The sequence below is a fragment of the Bacillus rossius genome (genome assembly GCF_032445375.1).
Source record: "Bacillus rossius redtenbacheri isolate Brsri chromosome 4 unlocalized genomic scaffold, Brsri_v3 Brsri_v3_scf4_1, whole genome shotgun sequence".
Lineage (NCBI taxonomy): Eukaryota > Metazoa > Arthropoda > Insecta > Phasmatodea > Bacillidae > Bacillus > Bacillus rossius.
Genome location: NW_026962010.1, coordinates 3,842,216 through 3,866,060, shown reverse-complemented (window position 1 = coordinate 3,866,060; position 23,845 = coordinate 3,842,216). Strand labels below are relative to the sequence as shown.

The 23,845-nt window shown below is 41.5% G+C and overlaps 2 protein-coding genes across 3 annotated transcripts in view; one reads left to right on the top strand and one right to left on the bottom strand.

The window, feature by feature from the left end:
* Positions 1-23,845, top strand: part of LOC134541709 (uncharacterized) — a 95,605-nt gene that overhangs the window by 7,836 nt on the left and 63,924 nt on the right. The gene's annotated exons all lie outside the window — the stretch shown is intronic.
* Positions 1,343-23,845, bottom strand: LOC134541521 (protein Spindly-B-like). 2 transcript variants are annotated; one of them, XM_063385034.1, is made up of 4 exons: positions 23,669-23,845; positions 12,047-12,302; positions 10,792-11,006; positions 1,343-1,693 (listed from the first exon to the last, which is right to left on the bottom strand). In XM_063385034.1, exons 2-4 carry the CDS (start codon positions 12,299-12,301, stop codon positions 1,564-1,566), a joined length of 600 nt encoding a protein of 199 aa, XP_063241104.1. In that variant the 5' UTR covers position 12,302; positions 23,669-23,845; the 3' UTR covers positions 1,343-1,563. The 2 variants fall into 2 exon arrangements, with proteins under 2 accessions (XP_063241104.1, XP_063241103.1); XM_063385033.1 differs by lacking the exon at positions 23,669-23,845 and adding an exon at positions 16,447-16,581.

The following is a 23,845-nucleotide window of genomic DNA, read 5'->3' as shown; positions in this document are numbered from 1 at the left end:
TGTGCACCTTTTATCATTTAACGTTGCCGGTTGACTTAACCAAGTGATTTAAGTTAGTAGCTGGCGAGAAATACAAATTAATTTGTCAAGATATAATACCAATACTATAAAATACTTTTAAGAAAATACAACCCATCACGCACCTTAGAAGTTAAACTTCAGATAGAGCAAAAAAAACTTAGGATTAATTAATCTTCATAAAAGGCACACGCAGAAGTACAGTACTTCCGCGCGAAAACAGATGTTTTTGTTTATCTGCGCATGCGCAGTCAGCGACGTTTTAGAAAAACTGCCGAGAACCGAACACCTGGTGACGTCGCCAGCATAGCGAACATCGCGAACATAGCGAGCATAGCGAGCATAGAGCCCAGTGTGACCGTAGCTTAACATAGATACAGAGCCCTTACTAGGCGGACCCCTTAAACCTCTATTTCACAATCTGAATGGGTTATCTATTTAGCATTAATGGTATTTTCTGCAAATATATTTCGTTTTGGTACAAATTTTCATGCTAAATTTTACCCAATGTTATCTCCGAACTGTAAAATATAACGAAATTTTCTGTAAATATTAACACCTGCGTGATTTTTTACCACTATTAGAAAATTTTCTGTTAAAATCTGCTGAGAAAAATTTAGGCACAATACAAAATGCAATATAGCTTGCGTGATAAATCATCAAAGATAAGACTTTAAATAATATCAATGACAAGAAAATAAATAACCAAAATGGCACGTGAAACGAGCCTTAAATAAAAAAAATGTTCTGTTTTGTTTTTGTGATCTCTAAAAAACTTAAAAGTTGCCATTCCTGCGAATATGAACTCGGTATCGCTATGCTTACAGCATGCGGCTGAGGAGTGAATGTAAGGTACAAGTGCTACAGGTTTGCTTGGATCACTCCTGTTTCCTCTACCAAGTGCATTTCATCACCATTCCTTCGTTATCCTGGAGACATCAGTTTCTCTAGCTCTCTCTCGCTCTCACACACACTCTTCTCTTTCTCTCTTTCTCTCAGACTCACTTCTTATCTAAAGAACACGTGTTCGGTAAACCGATCACAACAGAAGTAGCTTGGCTTCTGGGTTGTAGCCGTGTCCTCGGCGAATAATTCACCAACGTTTCGGTCGACATTTCAGTCGCCATCATCAGTTACCTGCTCCCTGATGATGACGACTGAAATGTCGACCGAAACGTCGGTGAAATTATTCGCCAAGGACACGGTTACAACCCAGAAGCCAAGCTACGTCAGACAATGGCCGTGAAAGCCTGCGAACATTAGTATCGACTGTAAAAGAGTAGGAATAAAATGATATAATTAAGTTATGAAGAGAAAAAAATTGTTTTCGAAACTACGTATGTAATTTTTATTGAAAGTTTTTGCTAAACATTTGGTTGATTGTTTTGAGAACAGTCTTGCAGCATGGGTAACAGCGTCGCGGGCGCTGGTATGGATTCCGGCGCGATGGGCGATACAGAGGGAGTCTCGAGAGTGTGCCGTCGAGTGCGAGTGATCGACTGAAGCGCGCGGTATCGACTGAAGCAAGGTCGGCGCAGGTCGGAGTCAGGCAGAGGCGGCCTCCTGCTGCCGCAGCTTGAACCCTGCCTCCTCCAACCGCAGCGCGAGCAGCTCCTTCAAGCAAGTCTCCCTGCTGAGCGCGGCGCGGGCCTCCTCCAACTCCTGCCTCAGCCTCCTGCAACACATGGTGGGCAGGTCCTTCCCTCCTGATTATTACTAATATAAAATATTACAGTTCAAATATCCACATAGCGTACAATAACTTCTGAAAGCTCTACTGCAACTGGCACCGACAGAGTATCATTCACTCTTTTGTGTATTTTTTTACATGAATTCCCGACAGGAATATTAATGTCTTTAATCTCGGGTTGGGTGTCACTTCGGCCATTGAATATATGGTTACGAACGTGAGCAAGGCTGCGACACGTGCAGGTGCAGCGCTAGCTGGCTGACATGTGGCCGCGCAACATGAGACGTTCCGCGCGCACCTGGGTCGCCGCTTCCCCTCCCTCCAGCCCACAGCTCCCCGCGCGGCGCTGTTAGTTTGACATCCGAAACCTGACAGCTGCGGAGTTACGTGAGCCGCCGACACGTGTTTCGAGAAATTTCTGCCGTCGGGTCGGCGCGGAATGACGCGACTGGCCCCAGAGGCGCTCGAGAGTTCTAGAAGGCGTCTGGGCCTATAATTGTGCCCGGGACGCCGACCTGGAAAGAGAGTTGAGGCGGTAGCTTTCCTGCGGCGGAGTTTCCGGGGAGATAGTTCCGCGGGTGTGGCAGAGTGGCGAAGTCCTTGGACGAAGGTTCCAGAGCAGGGAATGAGTTCAGTTCAGTGAAGTCGGGCATTTTCCCGCGGCGGAGTTTCCGGGCGATGGAGCGGCGAAGTTCCTGGACGAAGATTCCAGGGCAGAGTGTTCAGTTCCGGGCGATAGTGTCGCTGGCGCGGCGGAGTTTCAAGCGAAGTTCCGAGCGAGGCGTTGAGTGGGATCTCGGCGAAGGGGAAGTGCGACGGCGGCAGCGGAGTGCGGCGACGGAGGACCACGAGGGCTGCTGCGGTGAGAGTTGCTCCAGAGGTGCGGCCCAGCGAGGCGTGTGGATTGTAAGAAACGAGTGACTGGAGAAGCAACATTATTTTTAAGTGAAAATGATTATTTGCCATTTTAGGAGATTATTTGTAAGTGACATAAGAAGTGGCCATCAATAAAACTGTGTAATGTGTAGTAAAATCTATTAATTAGGCTATCCTATTACGAACTCGGTAAATCGTAACAATATATAATGTAAGAATACGTGCGCGACCTTGAGACAAGCGCTGCCATAGCGCTCTAGCGTGGGATACTGTAACCACGAGTGCCTTCTTTTCGAAAGCAGAGCTGTCTGGTGGGGGATCTACCAACTACCTCAGTTTGGATCCAAAAACTGGCAGAATAAATCGTATCCCCTCGTGACTTCTATACATTATATATATATATATATATATATATATATATATATATATATATACAATGCTTTGGCTGAGGATTCGACACTGCTTGAAACTCAACTATGAAAGCTACAGAGTTTAAGTAAATATATTTTAGTAGAGCAGATGTTGCTCTTGGTCGTTACATACGACTCACCAAATTAATATTTGCAGTGATGACGTAATAAACGTTGGTGGGGAGCGTCGAATTGAGGAGAGCTGTAACTCTGAAAGTCATTGACCGATTTGCGTGATTTAAACTTTAATTTGCTCGTGGGTTAGCACTGAGTGGTGCTAGTTGAGTATAATAACTTTAAGATTATTAACTTTGGCTTCGGAGCCAATAATCGCAAAAGGTTAATGGTTATTTTGGAGAAAAGAAAGAAAACAAGCGAAATATCAAGAGCAGTTGCAATAAAAAAAATGCAGAAAAGAGTTATAGGTATGGAATGAATGAAACAAAAAGAACCGAGAGAAATGAGCCAGTGGGGCAAAACGAGCCACCGAACGAGGCGCGAAATGTGCGCTCGAGCGAGCCACGGCCGTCTGCCTCGCGACAAGCGACGGGGAATGCAGAAAATTGTTTAGTAATAAACGTGGATATGCTCTCTGATGATTCGGATGTTGATATGGAGTTAGTAAACCAGTTTTTAAGAACGATGGGCCGAGTTTGTCGCGGTTTGGTGACGTAATTTTTGATGACGCAATATTTCTGGCGTGGCCACCCGACCTTCAAGAAAGACGTTAATAGGATTCTCGTCAAAATAAAGCTACATCGATATTGTTAAATTATTTTTTTTTTGCATACGCAACATTCCCGTTCAGCGCGATTGAAATTCATGAAACAAACTTCTGGCGACTGTAGTCCAAAATCAAGCCTACCGAAAATATTTTTCGCAGTAACAGAAGTGACAGAATATATTCCAGGTTAACATTATGGATTATAAAACTACATTCACAACATAATTTGTGCTATTATAGGACAAATTTTGGTCTAATTAAAATCCAAATTCAGTTATACAGAAATTAAATGCTTGGAAATTAGATGAGGTTGATACACCTTAAGAAGGATTGTTTTCGCTATATAATTATTTTTAATAATACATACAGCTATCAGCGAATTTATATTATTTTGTTTTGTGGTATAAACAACACAAAACCCTGCCTACATTACCTCTTACAATTAACGCTCTCGAAAAAAAAAAATTATAGGAGCTAAATTTAAACATTATAGTTTATTTCTTGGTTTCAACTTCTCGCATAAATTAATGAAATAAGAGACATCTCAGACAGTCACTTCTCGCATATTGTAAATAACATGGGTTAGAGATTCTACCTCTCGGACTGGCGCTTCTCGCATATTGTATGTCAGATGGGAGATCTGTGTGAGAGATGCTATCTCTCGGACTGGCGCTTCTCGCATATTTTATGTCAGATGGGAGATCTGGGTGAGAGATGCTATTTCTCGGACATGCGCTTCTCGCATATTGTTTGTCAGATGGGAGATCTGGGTGAGAGATGCTATCTCATGGACTGGCGCTTCTCGCATATTGTATATCAGATGGGAGATCTGGGGAGAGACGCTACCTCTCGGACTGGCGCTTCTCGCATATTGTATATCAGATGGGAGATCTGGGTGAAAGACGCTACCTCTCGGACTGGCGCTTCTCGCATATTGTACGTCAGATGGGAGATCTGGGTGAGAGACGCTACCTCTCGGACTGGCGCTTCTCGCATATTTAATATCAGATGGGAGATCTGGGTGAAAGACGCTACCTCTCGGACTGGCGCTTCTCGCATATTGTATATCAGATGGGAGATCTGGGTGAAAGACGCTACCTCTCGGACTGGCGCTTCTCGCATATTGTATATCAGATGGGAGATCTGGGTGAGAGACGCTACCTCTCGGACTGGCGCTTCTCGCATATTGTATATCAGATGGGAGATCTGGGTGAAAGACGCTACCTCTCGGACTGGCGCTTCTCGCATATTGTACGTCAGATGGGAGATCTGGGTGAGAGACGCTACCTCTCGGACTGGCGCTTCTCGCATATTGTATATCAGATGGAAGATTTGGGTGAAAGACGCTACCTCTCGGACTGGCGCTTCTCGCATATTGTACGTCAGATGGGAGATCTGGGTGAGAGACGCTACCTCTCGGACTGGCGCTTCTCGCATATTGTATATCAGATGGAAGATTTGGGTGAAAGACGCTACCTCTCGGACTGGCGCTTCTCGCATATTGTATATCAGATGGAAGATTTGGGTGAAAGACGCTACCTCTCAGACTGGCGCTTCTCGCATATTGTATATCAGATGGGAGATCTGGGTGAAAGACGCTACCTCTCGGACTGGCGCTTCTCGCATATTGTACGTCAGATGGGAGATCTGGGTGAGAGACGCTACCTCTCGGACTGGCGCTTCTCGCATATTGTATATCAGATGGGAGATCTGGGGAGAGACGCTACCTCTCGGACTGGCGCTTCTCGCATATTGTATATCAGATGGGAGATCTGGGTGAAAGACGCTACCTCTCGGACTGGCGCTTCTCGCATATTGTACGTCAGATGGGAGATCTGGGTGAGAGACGCTACCTCTCGGACTGGCGCTTCTCGCATATTGTATATCAGATGGGAGATCTGGGTGAGAGACGCTACCTCTCGGACTGGCGCTTCTCGCATATTGTATATCAGATGGAAGATTTGGGTGAAAGACGCTACCTCTCGGACTGGCGCTTCTCGCATATTGTACGTCAGATGGGAGATCTGGGTGAGAGACGCTACCTCTCGGACTGGCGCTTCTCGCATATTGTATATCAGATGGGAGATCTGGGTGAGAGACGCTACCTCTCGGACTGGCGCTTCTCGCATATTGTATATCAGATGGGAGATCTGGGTGAAAGACGCTACCTCTCGGACTGGCGCTTCTCGCATATTGTACGTCAGATGGGAGATCTGGGTGAGAGACGCTACCTCTCGGACTGGCGCTTCTCGCATATTGTATATCAGATGGAAGATTTGGGTGAAAGACGCTACCTCTCGGACTGGCGCTTCTCGCATATTGTATATCAGATGGAAGATTTGGGTGAAAGACGCTACCTCTCAGACTGGCGCTTCTCGCATATTGTATATCAGATGGGAGATCTGGGTGAAAGACGCTACCTCTCGGACTGGCGCTTCTCGCATATTGTACGTCAGATGGGAGATCTGGGTGAGAGACGCTACCTCTCGGACTGGCGCTTCTCGCATATTGTATATCAGATGGGAGATCTGGGGAGAGACGCTACCTCTCGGACTGGCGCTTCTCGCATATTGTATATCAGATGGGAGATCTGGGTGAAAGACGCTACCTCTCGGACTGGCGCTTCTCGCATATTGTACGTCAGATGGGAGATCTGGGTGAGAGACGCTACCTCTCGGACTGGCGCTTCTCGCATATTGTATATCAGATGGGAGATCTGGGTGAGAGACGCTACCTCTCGGACTGGCGCTTCTCGCATATTGTATATCAGATGGAAGATTTGGGTGAAAGACGCTACCTCTCGGACTGGCGCTTCTCGCATATTGTACGTCAGATGGGAGATCTGGGTGAGAGACGCTACCTCTCGGACTGGCGCTTCTCGCATATTGTATATCAGATGGGAGATCTGGGTGAGAGATGCTACCTCTTGGACTGGCGCTTCTCGCATATTGTATGTCAGATGGGAGATCTGGGTGAGAGATGCTACCTCTCGGACTGGCACTTCTCGAATATTGTACGTCAGATGGGAGATCTGGGTGAGAGACGCTACCTCTCGGACTGGCGCTTCTCACATATTGTACGTCAGATGGGAGATCTGGGTGAGAGACGCTACCTCTCGGACTGGCGCTTCTCGCATATTGTACGTCAGATGGGAGATCTGGGTGAGAGACGCTACCTCTCGGACTGGCGCTTCTCGCATATTGTACGTCAGATGGGAGATCTGGGTGAGAGACGCTACCTCTCGGACTGGCGCTTCTCGCATATTGTATATCAGATGGGAGATCTGGGGAGAGACGCTACCTCTCGGACTGGCGCTTCTCGCATATTGTATATCAGATGGGAGATCTGGGTGAAAGACGCTACCTCTCGGACTGGCGCTTCTCGCATATTGTACGTCAGATGGGAGATCTGGGTGAGAGACGCTACCTCTCGGACGGGCGCTTCTCGCATATTGTATATCAGATGGGAGATCTGGGTGAGAGACGCTACCTCTCGGACTGGCGCTTCTCGCATATTGTATATCAGATGGAAGATTTGGGTGAAAGACGCTACCTCTCGGACTGGCGCTTCTCGCATATTGTACGTCAGATGGGAGATCTGGGTGAGAGACGCTACCTCTCGGACTGGCGCTTCTCGCATATTGTATATCAGATGGGAGATCTGGGGAGAGACGCTACCTCTCGGACTGGCGCTTCTCGCATATTGTATATCAGATGGGAGATCTGGGTGAAAGACGCTACCTCTCGGACTGGCGCTTCTCGCATATTGTACGTCAGATGGGAGATCTGGGTGAGAGACGCTACCTCTCGGACTGGCGCTTCTCGCATATTGTATATCAGATGGGAGATCTGGGTGAGAGACGCTACCTCTCGGACTGGCGCTTCTCGCATATTGTATATCAGATGGAAGATTTGGGTGAAAGACGCTACCTCTCGGACTGGCGCTTCTCGCATATTGTACGTCAGATGGGAGATCTGGGTGAGAGACGCTACCTCTCGGACTGGCGCTTCTCGCATATTGTATATCAGATGGGAGATCTGGGTGAGAGACGCTACCTCTCGGACTGGCGCTTCTCGCATATTGTATATCAGATGGGAGATCTGGGTGAAAGACGCTACCTCTCGGACTGGCGCTTCTCGCATATTGTACGTCAGATGGGAGATCTGGGTGAGAGACGCTACCTCTCGGACTGGCGCTTCTCGCATATTGTATATCAGATGGAAGATTTGGGTGAAAGACGCTACCTCTCGGACTGGCGCTTCTCGCATATTGTATATCAGATGGAAGATTTGGGTGAAAGACGCTACCTCTCAGACTGGCGCTTCTCGCATATTGTATATCAGATGGGAGATCTGGGTGAAAGACGCTACCTCTCGGACTGGCGCTTCTCGCATATTGTACGTCAGATGGGAGATCTGGGTGAGAGACGCTACCTCTCGGACTGGCGCTTCTCGCATATTGTATATCAGATGGGAGATCTGGGGAGAGACGCTACCTCTCGGACTGGCGCTTCTCGCATATTGTATATCAGATGGGAGATCTGGGTGAAAGACGCTACCTCTCGGACTGGCGCTTCTCGCATATTGTACGTCAGATGGGAGATCTGGGTGAGAGACGCTACCTCTCGGACTGGCGCTTCTCGCATATTGTATATCAGATGGGAGATCTGGGTGAGAGACGCTACCTCTCGGACTGGCGCTTCTCGCATATTGTATATCAGATGGAAGATTTGGGTGAAAGACGCTACCTCTCGGACTGGCGCTTCTCGCATATTGTACGTCAGATGGGAGATCTGGGTGAGAGACGCTACCTCTCGGACTGGCGCTTCTCGCATATTGTATATCAGATGGGAGATCTGGGTGAGAGATGCTACCTCTTGGACTGGCGCTTCTCGCATATTGTATGTCAGATGGGAGATCTGGGTGAGAGATGCTACCTCTCGGACTGGCACTTCTCGAATATTGTACGTCAGATGGGAGATCTGGGTGAGAGACGCTACCTATCGGACTGGCGCTTCTCACATATTGTACGTCAGATGGGAGATCTGGGTGAGAGACGCTACCTCTCGGACTGGCGCTTCTCGCATATTGTACGTCAGATGGGAGATCTGGGTGAGAGACGCTACCTCTCGGACTGGCGCTTCTCGCATATTGTACGTCAGATGGGAGATCTGGGTGAGAGACGCTACCTCTCGGACTGGCGCTTCTCGCATATTGTATATCAGATGGGAGATCTGGGGAGAGACGCTACCTCTCGGACTGGCGCTTCTCGCATATTGTATATCAGATGGGAGATCTGGGTGAAAGACGCTACCTCTCGGACTGGCGCTTCTCGCATATTGTACGTCAGATGGGAGATCTGGGTGAGAGACGCTACCTCTCGGACGGGCGCTTCTCGCATATTGTATATCAGATGGGAGATCTGGGTGAGAGACGCTACCTCTCGGACTGGCGCTTCTCGCATATTGTATATCAGATGGAAGATTTGGGTGAAAGACGCTACCTCTCGGACTGGCGCTTCTCGCATATTGTACGTCAGATGGGAGATCTGGGTGAGAGACGCTACCTCTCGGACTGGCGCTTCTCGCATATTGTATATCAGATGGGAGATCTGGGTGAGAGATGCTACCTCTTGGACTGGCGCTTCTCGCATATTGTATGTCAGATGGGAGATCTGGGTGAGAGATGCTACCTCTCGGACTGGCACTTCTCGAATATTGTACGTCAGATGGGAGATCTGGGGAGAGACGCTACCTCTCGGACTGGCGCTTCTCGCATATTGTACGTCAGATGGGAGATATGGGTGGGAGACGCTACCTCTCGGACTGGTGCTTCTCTCATATTATACGTCAGATGGGAGATATGGGTAAGAGACGCTACCTCTCGGACTGGCGCTTCTCGCATATTGTATATCAGATGGGAGATCTGGGCGAGAGACGCTACCTCTCGGACTGGCGCTTCTCGCATATTGTACGTCAGATGGGAGATCTGGGTGAGACACGCTACCTCTCGGACTGGCGCTTCTCGCATATTCTACGTCAGATGGGAGATCTGGGGAGAGACGCTACCTCTCGGACTGGCGCTTCTCACATATTGTACGTCAGATGGGAGATATGGGTGAGAGACGCTACCTCTCGGACTGGCGCTTCTCGAATATTGTACGTCAGATGGGAGATCTGGGGAGAGACGCTACCTCTCGGACTGGCGCTTCTCGCATATTGTACGTCAGATGGGAGATATGGGTGGGAGACGCTACCTCTCGGACTGGCGCTTCTCGCATATTGTACGTCAGATGAGAGATATGGGTAAGAGACGCTACCTCTCGGACTGGCGCTTCTCGCATATTGTATATCAGATGGGAGATATGGGTGAGAGACGCTACCTCTCGGACTGGCGCTTCTCGCATATTGTATATCAGATGGGAGATCTGGGTGAGAGACGCTACCTCTCGGACTGGCGCTTCTCGCATATTGTACGTCAGATGGGAGATCTGGGTGAGAGACGCTACCTCTCGGACTGGCGCTTCTCGCATATTGTACGTCAGATGGGAGATATGGGTGGGAGACGCTACCTCTCGGACTGGCGCTTCTCGCATATTGTACGTCAGATGAGAGATATGGGTAAGAGACGCTACCTCTCGGACTGGCGCTTCTCGCATATTGTATATCAGATGGGAGATATGGGTGAGAGACGCTACCTCTCGGACTGGCGCTTCTCGCATATTGTATATCAGATGGGAGATATGGGTGAGAGACGCTACCTTTCGGACTGGCGCTTCTCGCATATTGTATATCAGATGGGAGATATGGGTGAGAGACGCTACCTCTCGGACTGGCGCTTCTCGCATATTGTATATCAGATGGGAGATATGGGTGAGAGACGCTACCTCTCGGACTGGCGCTTCTCGCATATTGTATATCAGATGGGAGATATGGGTGAGAGACGCTTCCTCTTGGACTGGCGCTTCTCGAATATTGTACGTCAGATGGGAGATCTGGGCGAGAGACGCTACCTCTGGGACTGGCACTTCTCGCATATTGTACGTCAGATGGGAGATCTGGGGAGAGACGCTACCTCTCGGACTCGCGCCTCTCGTCCAGCTGCGCCTGCAGGTCCTCGACTCGCGCCGTCATCTCGGACAGCTTCTTGCGGGCTCGCTCCAGCTTCTCGGCCGTGTCGCACAGCTGGTTGTAGTCCTGCTTCAGCGACTGCAGCTCGCGCCGTCGCATCTCCAGCTCCACGCGCAGGGACTCTATCTCGTGTATCAGGTACTCCGTCGTCAGCCGCACCTGCAAGGCACAAGGCACCTCACTTGCCACTGCTAGATCTGACATTCACTCTTCTCTATATAAAGTACAGTATGTCCATCAAACAATGTCCCTGTTATAAATTTTAATAGTGTCAACTGTAAGCTTAATATGGAGTTTTGGTTTGCGGTCACAATTAAAGAGTAATTCAAGCCTTTTTATATAAGTGCACGCGTGAATACTGCTTTGTTGTTTTCTCGCTTACAGCGCCACCTATGAAATATAGCGACTTATACACGTAAAGTTTTTTGGTGTTCTGCAATTTGCTAAGAGTGAAACGTTGATTTCGTTTAAAGTTTAATTGTGATCCTTCGTGTGGCAAAAACATCTGCCAATGGTATGACAATTCTAAACGACTGGCTGTATTTGTAAAAGGAAAACCTAGCCTCCACGTTCATCGGACGTAACGCCATGCCATTTTTTCCTTTGAGGCTTTATAATATCTCCACCACTACTTAATTATTTGCCAAAGTTGAGTCACAGAATTGAAGAGACTATTACTTACATTACTCCAGTCTTGTTAAACGAAATGTGTGGGAAGAATTGGACTTCAGGTTGGATGTGTGCCATATAACTAAAGGTGCGCATACTGAACAGTAAAAAAAACTAGGTTGGTTTGCCTTCAGTTTGATGTATGATTTGTTGAAATAGTTTCAACGTCTCAGTTCCATTCACGAAACTACTTCCACCAACTGCCTTATACCGAGAGCTAACCAATAATTAGAGACCGAAAAAATTCCCAGGTCCAATGATTTCCAGGTTAGACTCCACTATCCTCTACACACTCGGGCAAATGCCAATTGTTCTTTGGCTGTTGACTTGTGAGTCGTCTCGACTGGGTAGCCTGTGATTTGACACTTCTATAAATGAGATTCTCTTATTGACTCTCATTACTCCAGATTAACAGTGAACCAATGTCGGAAGCAGCACTAAGGTATAATTATTTGAATTGTAGCGTTTCACGAAATGAATCCGCGAATTGTTCAGGTCTCTGCCAATAATGTTTTCAGGGCTGGTTTTACCTTCTTGTCGCTGTTCTTCTCGTGAGCACGGGCCACGGCGTGCTCGCCGTCGGTCAGGTCTCGCCGCAGCACCACGTCGGCGAGTGGAGCTGCCCGCGCGGTGTCCTCAGCGCTTCGGGGCGGGCGCCCCTCCTGCGATATATCCTCCGAGACTCCCGCGCCGCTCAGAGCCACCGAGCTGCCGTCCTGGGTCTCCGGGCCGGGCTCGCTCTTGCGCTTCGACGCCCGTTTCGGTTTGAAGCCGAAGCAGCCCATTCTGAAACCAGGGAGTGAGGAATCTTCCATTTCTGCCTCAACATCGCCCTATTGCAACACCCCGAACAATGCGGAAACGGTCACTGGCCAGGCCTGAAAATGGTTTGAAAAGTATAAGTTAGAATTTAGGAAGCAAAGGAAGTCATCTTGGTTTCAGTGTTGTTTGACTATTTAATTTTCCAAACTGATGATTGCCACAGGAAAAGGTTTTAACGTTTTAAGTCACTTTGTAAAAATTCCAAAGTGGATATATTTTTAAAAAATTATTTTTTGTTTCGAGAAATGGTATTAATCACGTTTTGATGTGGTACCCTATAATTCAGCTTCGTTAAAACATATCATTTTATTTAATGCAATCCATGAAGTGAGTAGTGAGTGGTTGCTGAAAACAGATACCCGTGTGAAGTGATTAGCGTTGAAAATTGATATAATTTCTGGTTATGTATAAATCTGTAATTATACTGTCATTGAATGGTTGTTTACAAATTTCTTAAAGTTTTCTCTCTGTCCAAACAAATGCAAATTTACAAAACGAAATTCTAAAATATTGTTAAGTCATAAAAAAAAAAAGGTTTTGAAAACGCGAATGGTGTTCTTTGACCCTCTCTCGCCCACTAAAACACAGTGACTTCCATAAAAGACCGTCCTTTAAAATTTTTCCAGAACGCAAATACTACGAAAATTATTCTTGCACTTATTGAAATATATTTTACTAAGAATATGATTAAATTAGTGTAATAACTACAATAAAGATTGTGTATAGGGAACACAGAAATTTAGTCTTATGCAAGCACTATCTGAAATTTTTAAAATTACCCTTGAATAACCTACATGACTTCGGGTCTTAGTCGAATAAAAATAATAAGAATCAATATAAGTTTTCCGACGAACAAACATATGACTTCGTAATTCAAATGTTTAAACAATTAACTGGTCTAAATGACGTTTACCGCGAAAATATAAGTATCACCTACATAAATGCATACATTTTAATTTATTCGTAAAATCGATAAACATTTGATTTAATCTCAGACTGTCAAACCCGTCGTTGATGTGTAATGATCCTGTTTCATTTGAAATATTTCTCATGCACTCAGCCACATAGTGCGTTTTTCAGTGCTTATGTCTCAATAAAAAATAACTGATGGCCACAAATAAAATTCGTTCTTTGTAATCAATACAATTAATTTAAATAAATAAATTTGATTTTTGTAGTGTCAGCCTTGTATAGTTGTAGACAAAATAAAACACTTACAATCTTCATATATCTTGCCACTTTAGCTATAAAGAAGTTTAAATGAAGTTCAAGACAAAACGACTAATAATGCAGGAAATGGAAACATAAACAAAGGGGAAAAAATGGGTGCGTGTACTTATCTACGCGCGTGAGAAGACATACTTCTTTGGCATCATTGAAAAATAGTTTTTAATTGCATGCAAATAATTAATTACAATAAAATAATATAAGGGCTGGAAAAAGATAGTCAACACAGTCAATAAAGTTCAGTTTAAATTTGAATAGTTAAATAAATAAAATTTAGATAATAATAAATATATATGACATAATTTGAACTAAATATTATAATATTCTTAATTTTTATTATTGATAATTTAATATTTTAAAAGAAAATAAATAAATTTAATAATAAATTAAAAATTTTAATTTAAGTTTATTCATTTTTGAAAAATTTATATTTATTCAATTTAATAATAAATATTAATATTTTAATTTTATGTTCGATTTTAATTTTTATTACAATTTTTTTAAATGTATTAAAATTATTTCTATATTTTGTAAATATTAAATAATTATAATAAACATTTAACATTAATAATTTAATAATATTTAGTATTTATTATATTAAATAATAATATTTTAATTTATATCAATAAATAATACATACGGATAGTTAACCTCAATTATATTGGAGCACTTGAAAAAGTATTTAAGCACATTTTTTTTACTAATATTTACTAATAGTAAATAATATTAATAAAAATATTAAATTTCAATCACTAGTGAATATAATTTATCAGCACATATATAATTCACACTTGTATGAAACTAAAACACGTGTTGTGAATGTAGAAACTAGAAACATGTGGATAAATATTATAAATATGAAAACAGTGATCAGAGGCGACGAGCGTGCCAACATGCGCGACTAATAGAGGTTCCATTTCTATTTTGTTGGTAACTTTATTCGAGACTTAATGAGCGGTTTAGCGGACAGCTTCAGCCTGTTAATTTTGTGTTACAGTGATGCGCGCGCATCTTAAAATTTCACTCTCATCATGTTTTTCATATCGCGCCTAAAGAAGTATAAATTCAATAATTGTGTGGCTGCTTTACTGTCGAAAATTCTAGATTATTTTGAGCAAACTGTTTGTTAGTTGTCCGCCCACTGGGTCTAGTGGCTAGTGTCTCTAGCTGATGGGCCAAGGGGATTCCGGGTTCGATTCCCAGCCCCGGGTAGGGGGGCATTTCAAACCTTCTCCCTGGGTTCGGAACTGGGTGTTTGTGATATCGCTTTCACCTCAATCCCGCGGAAGGCAATGGTAAACCATTGCAGTATCATCCTGCCTCGGCAAGTACATGGAGTCACGGCTGTCATCATTAAAGTAAGTTACGTTTTAAATAATATGTACAAATTTAATTGTTATGTTAATTTGAAAGTATAATTTAATTCAAACGAACGTTATTAAATGCCATATAATCTTGTTTTTATATTGGATAACTTGTGTGTTCTGGCGTTCCAAGTCCCTTGGATGTTACGGTAAACCTTAAAATTATAATTTTTTTTTGTCGGCAGTTTAGGACTAAAATTACCAGCCAACACATTTTAGGCAGACAGTCAGACCATGTTTTCGTAAACTGCGTTGGTTTTCTTGGTTTCAGTAATACAAATCCCTAACTTGGACAGACTTTTTAGATTATAGTGTCTGTATTATTGACCACTACCTCTGAGAAAAAACCTAACTATTTCTTGCATGAGTTGCATACGATGAATTTTTTTTTAATTTCATAATCGTTTAGTAATCATCCATCTGCTGAAGTGATACGAGCACCTTTAATTTTTCTACACTGGTAATACGTTTTGTTCTCGCAATAATGATTACATATTGACTTCTATTGGTTTCTGTCAAGCTTTTTAATTTTTATCGATAGCTTTATCATGACTGAATTATAATTAAACATATTTACAGCACGACTGCACCAAATAAGTCATTTGTATATGGGTGTTTGACGAAACATGTTCTTAATCAAAATAAGCATTTGGCAGAACAGACATTGAGCAAAGTATATCTATATATTTTATATAAAAGCTATTTAGCGAAAATTCCGTAGTCATTCGTAAAATTCTGTATAATAATCCGAAAATAGTATTTGAAACATATGTTTCTTCATTGTTCCCTGAAACTGCGTTTTAATTATAAATGTGGCTAGGTATACTTAACTTATCCAAACGATCATACCATTAACCTAGCATAACCAAATTTCAAAAATATTTTACAGTTTTAGGTAGATTTCAAAGAAATACTACCTAAAGGCTAAAGGCTAATTAAGATACTGTATGTACTGAATATACACATCCAACACATATTATTATTATTATTATTATTATTATTGGAAGGTAAGGATGTTTAATTTTGGTTTTTTTAATATTTATTGATTTGATAAATTTATGGAATATTTTTATGTATCCTATACATATAATTAAAACATGGCGTACTAATAATACAGTCAAAACCACAGTTAATTAGCGAACAGCAACTAAAATATATTTATAAGTTTAAATCACAGTGACATAGGCCGTAATAGCGAACGTGTGGGGTGCAAGTATTAATTAATTTGATATTTAGCCTTCTGGCTATGTTCAAGCTTCCAATAAACATCATGTATTATTATTTTAATTTTTATAATAAACAAGACAAATATAAAAAATGCATACTTCTATATGGTGATTATATAGTGGATGTCATATATTTTCATAGTGATATAGCTGTGTACAAAAGCATTGCATTGAAACGGTATTCTAGCCTGTCAACAATGACGAGTACCATAGCTAGTACAGAATTAAGGGGGTTTATTTTAATGTTATGTTCTAGATATACGGAATTATTACAGTTTGGTTGGTACTTACAGAGTATGTATTACTGTCATGTTCAAATTATGTAATTGATTTCACTTCTGCCAAAGAGCAATTTCCATGTTCGTGAAGGCTGATGATTTCCGCTAACACTGCGTAGTAGTCATGGATATATCTAAACAGTTTTGTAGCAAAAAAAAATTGTTTTGTTAACAAATACGACTCTCTAATAAATAATAGTTTAAAAAACTAAAAAACACGCTTTATATAGAAAACGAAACTAACAAATAGAAAATAAACTTTAATAAATTTGAATTAAGAATAGTGTAAAAATTTTTAATAAATATAAATTAATAATAGTGTGTATAAGAAAAAAATGTATTTTATTTAAGAAAAAGCGTGGGGTGCATGGTATCCATAGTTATAAATATTTTATTGACATATATGAGTAGAAGGATTATCATTTCGATAATATCTTAAAAAGGACCCCACGCTTTTTTTTAAATAAAATACATTTTTCTTATGTACACTATTAGTAATTTATATTTATTAAAAAATTTTTCACTATTCTTAATTCAAATTTATTGAAATTTATTTTCTATTTTTAAGTTTGGTTTTCTATATAAAGCGTGTTTTTTTTAGTTTTTTTAAACTATTATTTATTTTCTACTTTTTAGTTTGGCTTATTTATAGACGTATGAAAGAAATTTTATAACAATGTAAAAAAACTTGATAGTTATTACTTCAATTTAGTATTAAAGCAGAAAATGTTGTTTTATAATAATGTTTCACTCTTGGTTAATTGATAAAATGAAACAAATACGTAATTGTGTTTCTCTATTTAACGAAAGAAACAACATTTAAATTCCTTATTTCAGGTTTTCTTTCTCCATATTTTTACAAATATAGATAATATTCTCTTCAAGAAAGTATATTGTACACAATAATCATAACCCACTCTCACTTTTCATTTAATTAAATGTCACAATATTTAGTAGGCTTTGTTTATATCGCGCCAAAGACAAACTGAAAGAAAAGAGTTCGCACATGGGCGAAATGGTTTTCTTTACAACGAGCGAACTCTTTTCTTTCAGTTTGTCTTTGGCGCGATATAAACAAAACCTACTAAATATTATTAAATTATATAATTTGACAAAAATCTTACTTTTCAAATTGAATAATGGAATAATCTTATCAAATTAGTGTATTGTCATCGGTCCTCGATAAATCTACAAAGTTTGAATGAAATCTGGCCGTTTAATGTGGGTCAAAATCGCACCCAAAGGAGTCGGTTACAAACATACAGGTGAAGCTAATATAAAGCGTGTAAAAAAAGACTGCACAGCACAAAATGCTGCTTACAAATACCTCAATGAAAGAAAATTTAGCCTTAAGGATCCTTGAAATAGGATTGCGAATAGTTGCAAGGATCCTCACACAATCACTGATACGGCCAGGGGTATCTGTGTAAGTGATTGATCATATGTGCGACGCTCGATGGTACTTCTAGCCCGGTATCGCCTCTAAGCGCAAGGCTTGTGACCTGGCGCCGCAGTCTTCTCGTCATGCATAGGCCAACTATGAGACTTTAACGGTAACCATAACATTATGTGGTGGAGAAATGAAGATAAAGGTGTAATGCAAGGCCCTTGAGTGCATTTGAGAATCTTTGTATGAGTTTTCATTATTAAAAGTTAATCTGAAAACGCGCGTTTAAGACATTTTCACATTTCTAAAAATACAGTTTAAAAACGAAGTACGGAATCACAACTACTCGTGTGCCCGCAATGTATCCTAAAAAAGCTTTTCTTAAGCAGGCTCCACTCGGATATCTTGAGCAGATTTTAAGTAGCGTGGTTTCTCATGAAACTCTGCACACCGTGTGTGTGCCCAAGCAGGTGGGGACCTTAATATATTTGTTTAACTCTATTCATTACTTGAGGACAATTTTTTTACGATTATTCATAGAGAGTTATTTTCACGCTATTAAGCAAACTTCTGGCATTAGAATTTAGGCCCGTTCTACAATGACACGGAAACGGATAGGAATCTCCCGGCACGAGTTTCAACAATGGCACGCAGACTAAGACGGAACAGTACGGATTAAATCGGCAATGCTCAGCTCTTCCGTTTGAGTTGTTCCGCACGACCATTAGAAGCCGAGTATTTGGCCGCGGTGGAAGCCATGCTTGTTTATATACTAAATACGTTAAACATTGTTTTATGTACAAGAATATATAGTGTTCTGTTATTACTTTGTCGGTTATTTTTTGACGTGACAACGTCTGATAAATCGATGAACGCCGGCTGCACGCACGAAAAAGTGTCCCGTATCGCACATTGTCCCGTTACGCGCATGGCCCCGTTACACGCATTGTCCCGTTACGCACATTGCCCCGTTACGCACATTGTCCCGTTACGCACATTGTCCCGTTACACACATTGTCCCGTTACACACATTGTCCCGTTACACACATTGTCCCGTTACACACATTGTCCCGTTGCGCACATTGTCCCGTTACGCTAATTGTACGCTTGTGCCGCAACTATCTCTCTTCCACTCGATTGGAACAACCATCGATTTGACTTTTTCGAGGCACATTAAACTTGAAACACTCCCATTCGTTTCCTACTTTTCCTAGCATGGTCCTATCCTTAACAGAATAACACTGATGGGAAGAAGTTAAATAGCAAACATGTATAAAAGTTATAGTTAAAATATTCTCTTCGTTTAAGTAATAAACATATTTGAATTAATGAGTGTAAATAAAAGTAAATTTTTCTATTAGATTGTGCATTTCATTTCACTCCTTCTTTGTATCCATTCTAAAACTGAAAACTGTTGTGTTTGTTTCGTCTTTTCGTTTGGTCGTGTTTTTGTCTCGTTTTGACTGTTGTGCTGAATTTTTTGGGTTCAATATTTTTTGTGCTGTCATCATTTGTGGGTTTTTTTCGTTTCTCTTTTTGTTTTTTGTTTTTTTCGAAACCTATTGTGTTTGTTTCGTCTTTTCGTTTTGCTGTGTTTTTTGTCTCGTTTCAACTGTTGTGTTGAATTTTTTTGGGTTCGGAATTTTTGTGCTGTCATAATTTGTGGGGGTTTTTTCGTTCTGTTAGTCCATTTTTCTTTGTTTTTTTCCTTGTTTGTTGACCATATTACTGTTGTGGAATATTATGTGGCGTTAAATCCTGACAACAGCAATTTTTACTTAATTTGTGTTTTTTGTCTTTTGTGTTTTTTTTGTAGTTTTCTTCTGCAGACATACATGTGCTAAGCAATGGCGTATGTCCAAAAGCCTACATCAAGTCATAAATATTTCTGTTAATATTTAACAATAATATAATCATGTATGTACAAAGTACTGTAGGTAAAGGTAAAACAGCGAAAAAAGAATATCAAAGGATTTGTGGGGGCCCTCCGTTTGTGGAGGCCTCGGGGCAACTGGTTGCCCTCTCCTAAATCCGGCCCTTAGCCAGGATGTTGTGAAGAAGGGAGTCCAATATAACCATAGTATCATTTCTTTATGAACAAGTTTTCTTTATAATTGAATTTTAAAAGATAATTTTAGAACTCCAACCTTAAAAATTGGAAAGTTAAGTAATATTTTGCTGAACATAAGTTTTTAATACGTTTTTGTTTAGTCAATTTTAAAACAAATTATAATTACACGTGTATTTATATTATTAAATATGCGAGACACACACTTCAAGTCTGTACGAAAGACATTCTTACAGTAACACCGTGTGCAAAATCGGCATTAAATATAACCTACTTTGTAACACAATTCCTGTTGCTTCTGTATAGTGAGGCTTGCCGGGCTATGATGGCGAGAAAATGCATCATTGTAGCCCAGTAAGTATCTCTCCGTGAACTTAAAAAGAGCTGAAATGCTTATAATTAGGGGCAGGCATTTTTCGCGAAACGATCTGAACACTTATTAGACTGCAAAAAAAGTATACCCGCACCTGTGGTTTCTTCCTTGTGATTGGCGGCCTTCTGCGAGAGAAGTCGTTGCCTTATTTGACCGAGCCACTCAGGACGCGTTTGCTTCCGCACTGGATTATCGTGATTGATGTTGTTACGAAAAACGTGTACCTGAGAGAAACTCGCCCAATCACGAAACACAGACGATGCTACAGTGTTTTAACTTCCGTCTAGTCCTGAAATCTTTTCGCGAAATCTGCATGCCCCTTCTTATAATTCTGTTGGGCTGAGTTGGCTTGTTTGTTGGGTCCGGCCACGCGGCTAGTGCCTGTCTACCACAGTGTGTTCCGCTCACCTGTACGTCCCGGCGTGGTGCGCGCCTCGCTGCAGCCTGGCCTGTGTCCACCAGTGTGTCAGCCTGGCACCCGGCTATCGCGCGGGGACATCTCACAAGGTCCAAGCTACAGTCCACAGGCCCCGTATTGCCCAACAGGCACCGTTAAGGGGCCCGCCTCGTCAGGGGTGTATGTGTGTTAGTGAGGCGGAATAATAAGCGCGACGCTCGCTGGTATTTCTAGCACGGTATAGTCTCTAAGCGCAAGGCCCTGAACTGGCGCGCAGTCTTCTCGTCGTCACAGGATAACTGTTTAATTTGAGCGGTGACTGTAATATTATACTGCCGAGAAATGAAGATAAATGTGTAATGCAAGTCTCTTAAGTGCTTTCAAGAATCTGCACCGATTGTTTTACGTCTAAAAATTACTCTGAAAACACGCATTTTAGACATTTTCACCATTCTAAAAATACAGTTTAAAAACTTCATCCGAAATCAAAAGTACTTTTCGGTCCTCAGTGAACTCTTAAATGCTTTTCGTAAGCAGACCCCACTGGGATATCTCGAGTAGTTTGGAAATCGCGTTGTTTTCCCTGCAGCTCTGCGCACCGCGTGTGTGCCCGGGTAGGCGGAGCCCTGCTGCCGCGACGAGCCTTGCGCGCGCCGGCCGACGCGACGGAGGAAGATCACGCGCGCTAAGTGAGGCGGGGGCGATAAGCGCGACGCTCGCTTGTCGAGGCGCGCAGACTTCTCCTCGTGCACGGGACAACCACCGAGTTCATCCCGTGGACCGTGACAAATACGGGCCGGGGAGACGAAGAGTCCCTTTTAAGTGCTTTCGTGCCTCCAAAAATTACTCCGAAAACACACCTTTTTGGCCACTTCAAATCTTCTAAAAAAAAAATTGCAATTTAGAAACTACTTTTCGGAACCTCGGCGAATTTTTCATAAATGCTTTTCGTGAACAAATCCTAGTAGGACGTCTTGAGTAGTTTAGAAATCGCGTGGTTTTCCCGATGCATGCTACCCTTTCTGCGAGGCTGAAACCCAGCATGATCAGGCGTGAAGGCTTCGGCCTGGCACGCACCTAGAGTCTTCCCTAACACAGACCCCTCCCGAACAAATACAAACAAGCAAACAAGCAAACAAGCAGAAAATTTAAAAAAAAAAAATCTTATATTTTTGAATTCTAAGTAATGTTAATTACCCATCTCCAATTTTTTTTGACGTAACTTAATTCAATTAAAAAAAATTTACCTTAAACAGTTTTATTATTAGTATAGATGGATAATTATTTTAACATTATGCTAACTTCACGGAAGATGGTCTGATTCTTTAGCGAGATAGCATTTATTTACTTAACTAACAGCCATAATAAAAATTAGTTCCCATTAATGTTACCTAAACGGATATGAGTCAGTAAGAAAAGTTTGTAAAAAAATTCAACTAAAAAACTTTTTTTTTTGCAAATTAACAATTCATTACTGTAACACGTATTTCCATTATACCACTTACATTAACCATTTTTAATTTTATTGGTCATAAATCCGATTTTATAATACATATATGTCACAAATCAAAGCTTATTTTAGTTTTTTTAAAAAAATGTGTCTGTTGAGTCTACGGGTGACAAGGAAACTTCTTGCTTCTTAGGTATACATAGTTTTTTTTTTATTGAACATGAGATAATATTCAAGAATAGTAAGGATGCTGGTATGATATAGAATTTAAAAAATGGCCTTTTCCACGCCCTGTATTCTTGCATCGGTTCACTGGAATTTTTTGGCACTTTTTTTTTTTTTTTTTTTTGCGTTTTATTCCCACGTTGCCTTTCATAGTACCTCGTATTTGCTTCTGCCTTCTTATTATTTTTAAGCACGATGTTAAATCATGATTTCCATTTGTAATAAAAGAGCAAAAATCACTCAATCGAACATAAATTACACTTATAAAGTGCATCATATGTCAATAAGTCTTTTTGACATTTCAAATCACAGAGTTAACATACCAAAAATAAATTACACTTATAATCTAACCTCCTAAGACTATATGTCTTTTTTACATTTTCAATCACAGTATTCACATAAAAATGAATGATAATTACAAAGTTCATTGAACATATCCATAACACTTTTCCACAGGAATAAATAAATTGTAGGTACTTCAAATAAAGTAAAGAAATATGGTAGCGTCAATCGTTAGCTGTTAGTAAAACTGAAGAGTAGACAAACACAAGCAGCGTTATGAGAGTTTGGTAGCATCACTGCTGCGTCACTTCTACCTCTTCCCTGCCGACTCCCCCTCCGGCCGTTACAACTAGCATACAGCATGCTCCGCTACGTACCTATCTCCCTCCCTTTTACCATTTTCCCATTCGACCGCTAGAGCTTGCGTTGAAGTGGCTTCGCCGCTGACGCACTTTCCTCTACAGGTTCCCCCACCACGTGCCTGACTATTCCCCTTATGCGATCGGAAATTTCGTAACGCTCGAAAATTTTAAGCCCTCAGAAAAGAAGTTTCACTTCAAAAATGTTATGATTTTTGACTAGAGGAAGCCAAATAGACGCACAATAAACGAGATGCTAAAGAATCGACGAAAATGGCTTGTATTACTTTTTTTTTATTTAATTGGGGAAAAAAATTAGGCCGATACCGTGAATGGCCTTTATGTACTAAGTATTTTTTTACGAACTACAGAATTTGAAAATTTATTTATTCATACTGTGCGATATATACAACTAATTATCAGTTCAAATAACAGAAGGAATTTCCAATGCAATAACAAATGAATATCAACAACCGCATTGCGCAGAGCTTTCACTTGTTTTTTATATTTTTATTTTTTTTCACTGGACACTGATGAAGATTCACTGGAATAGCTTGCAAGATACGTAACCTAGACTGAGTAAGATGCATCCACTGAAATGAATTTTCTATCTGTATTCTTTAAGGTTACATTAAAGTAATGGAAACTGTCCTCCATTAGCATAAAAATCTCATTGAATAATTCAGCTACTCACCTGTAAATATATGTTTATATTTCACGCTGTTGACAAGTAAAAGGAGATGAAATATCACCACGTTTTTTGTGAATAATACAAAAATGTGTGCCCTTCTTTTTGGCAATCGCAATTAACCACTGTTGCCATTCTGTCGAATGCAGTAACAAAAATGTGCGTTTTTGCTGCGACAGACAA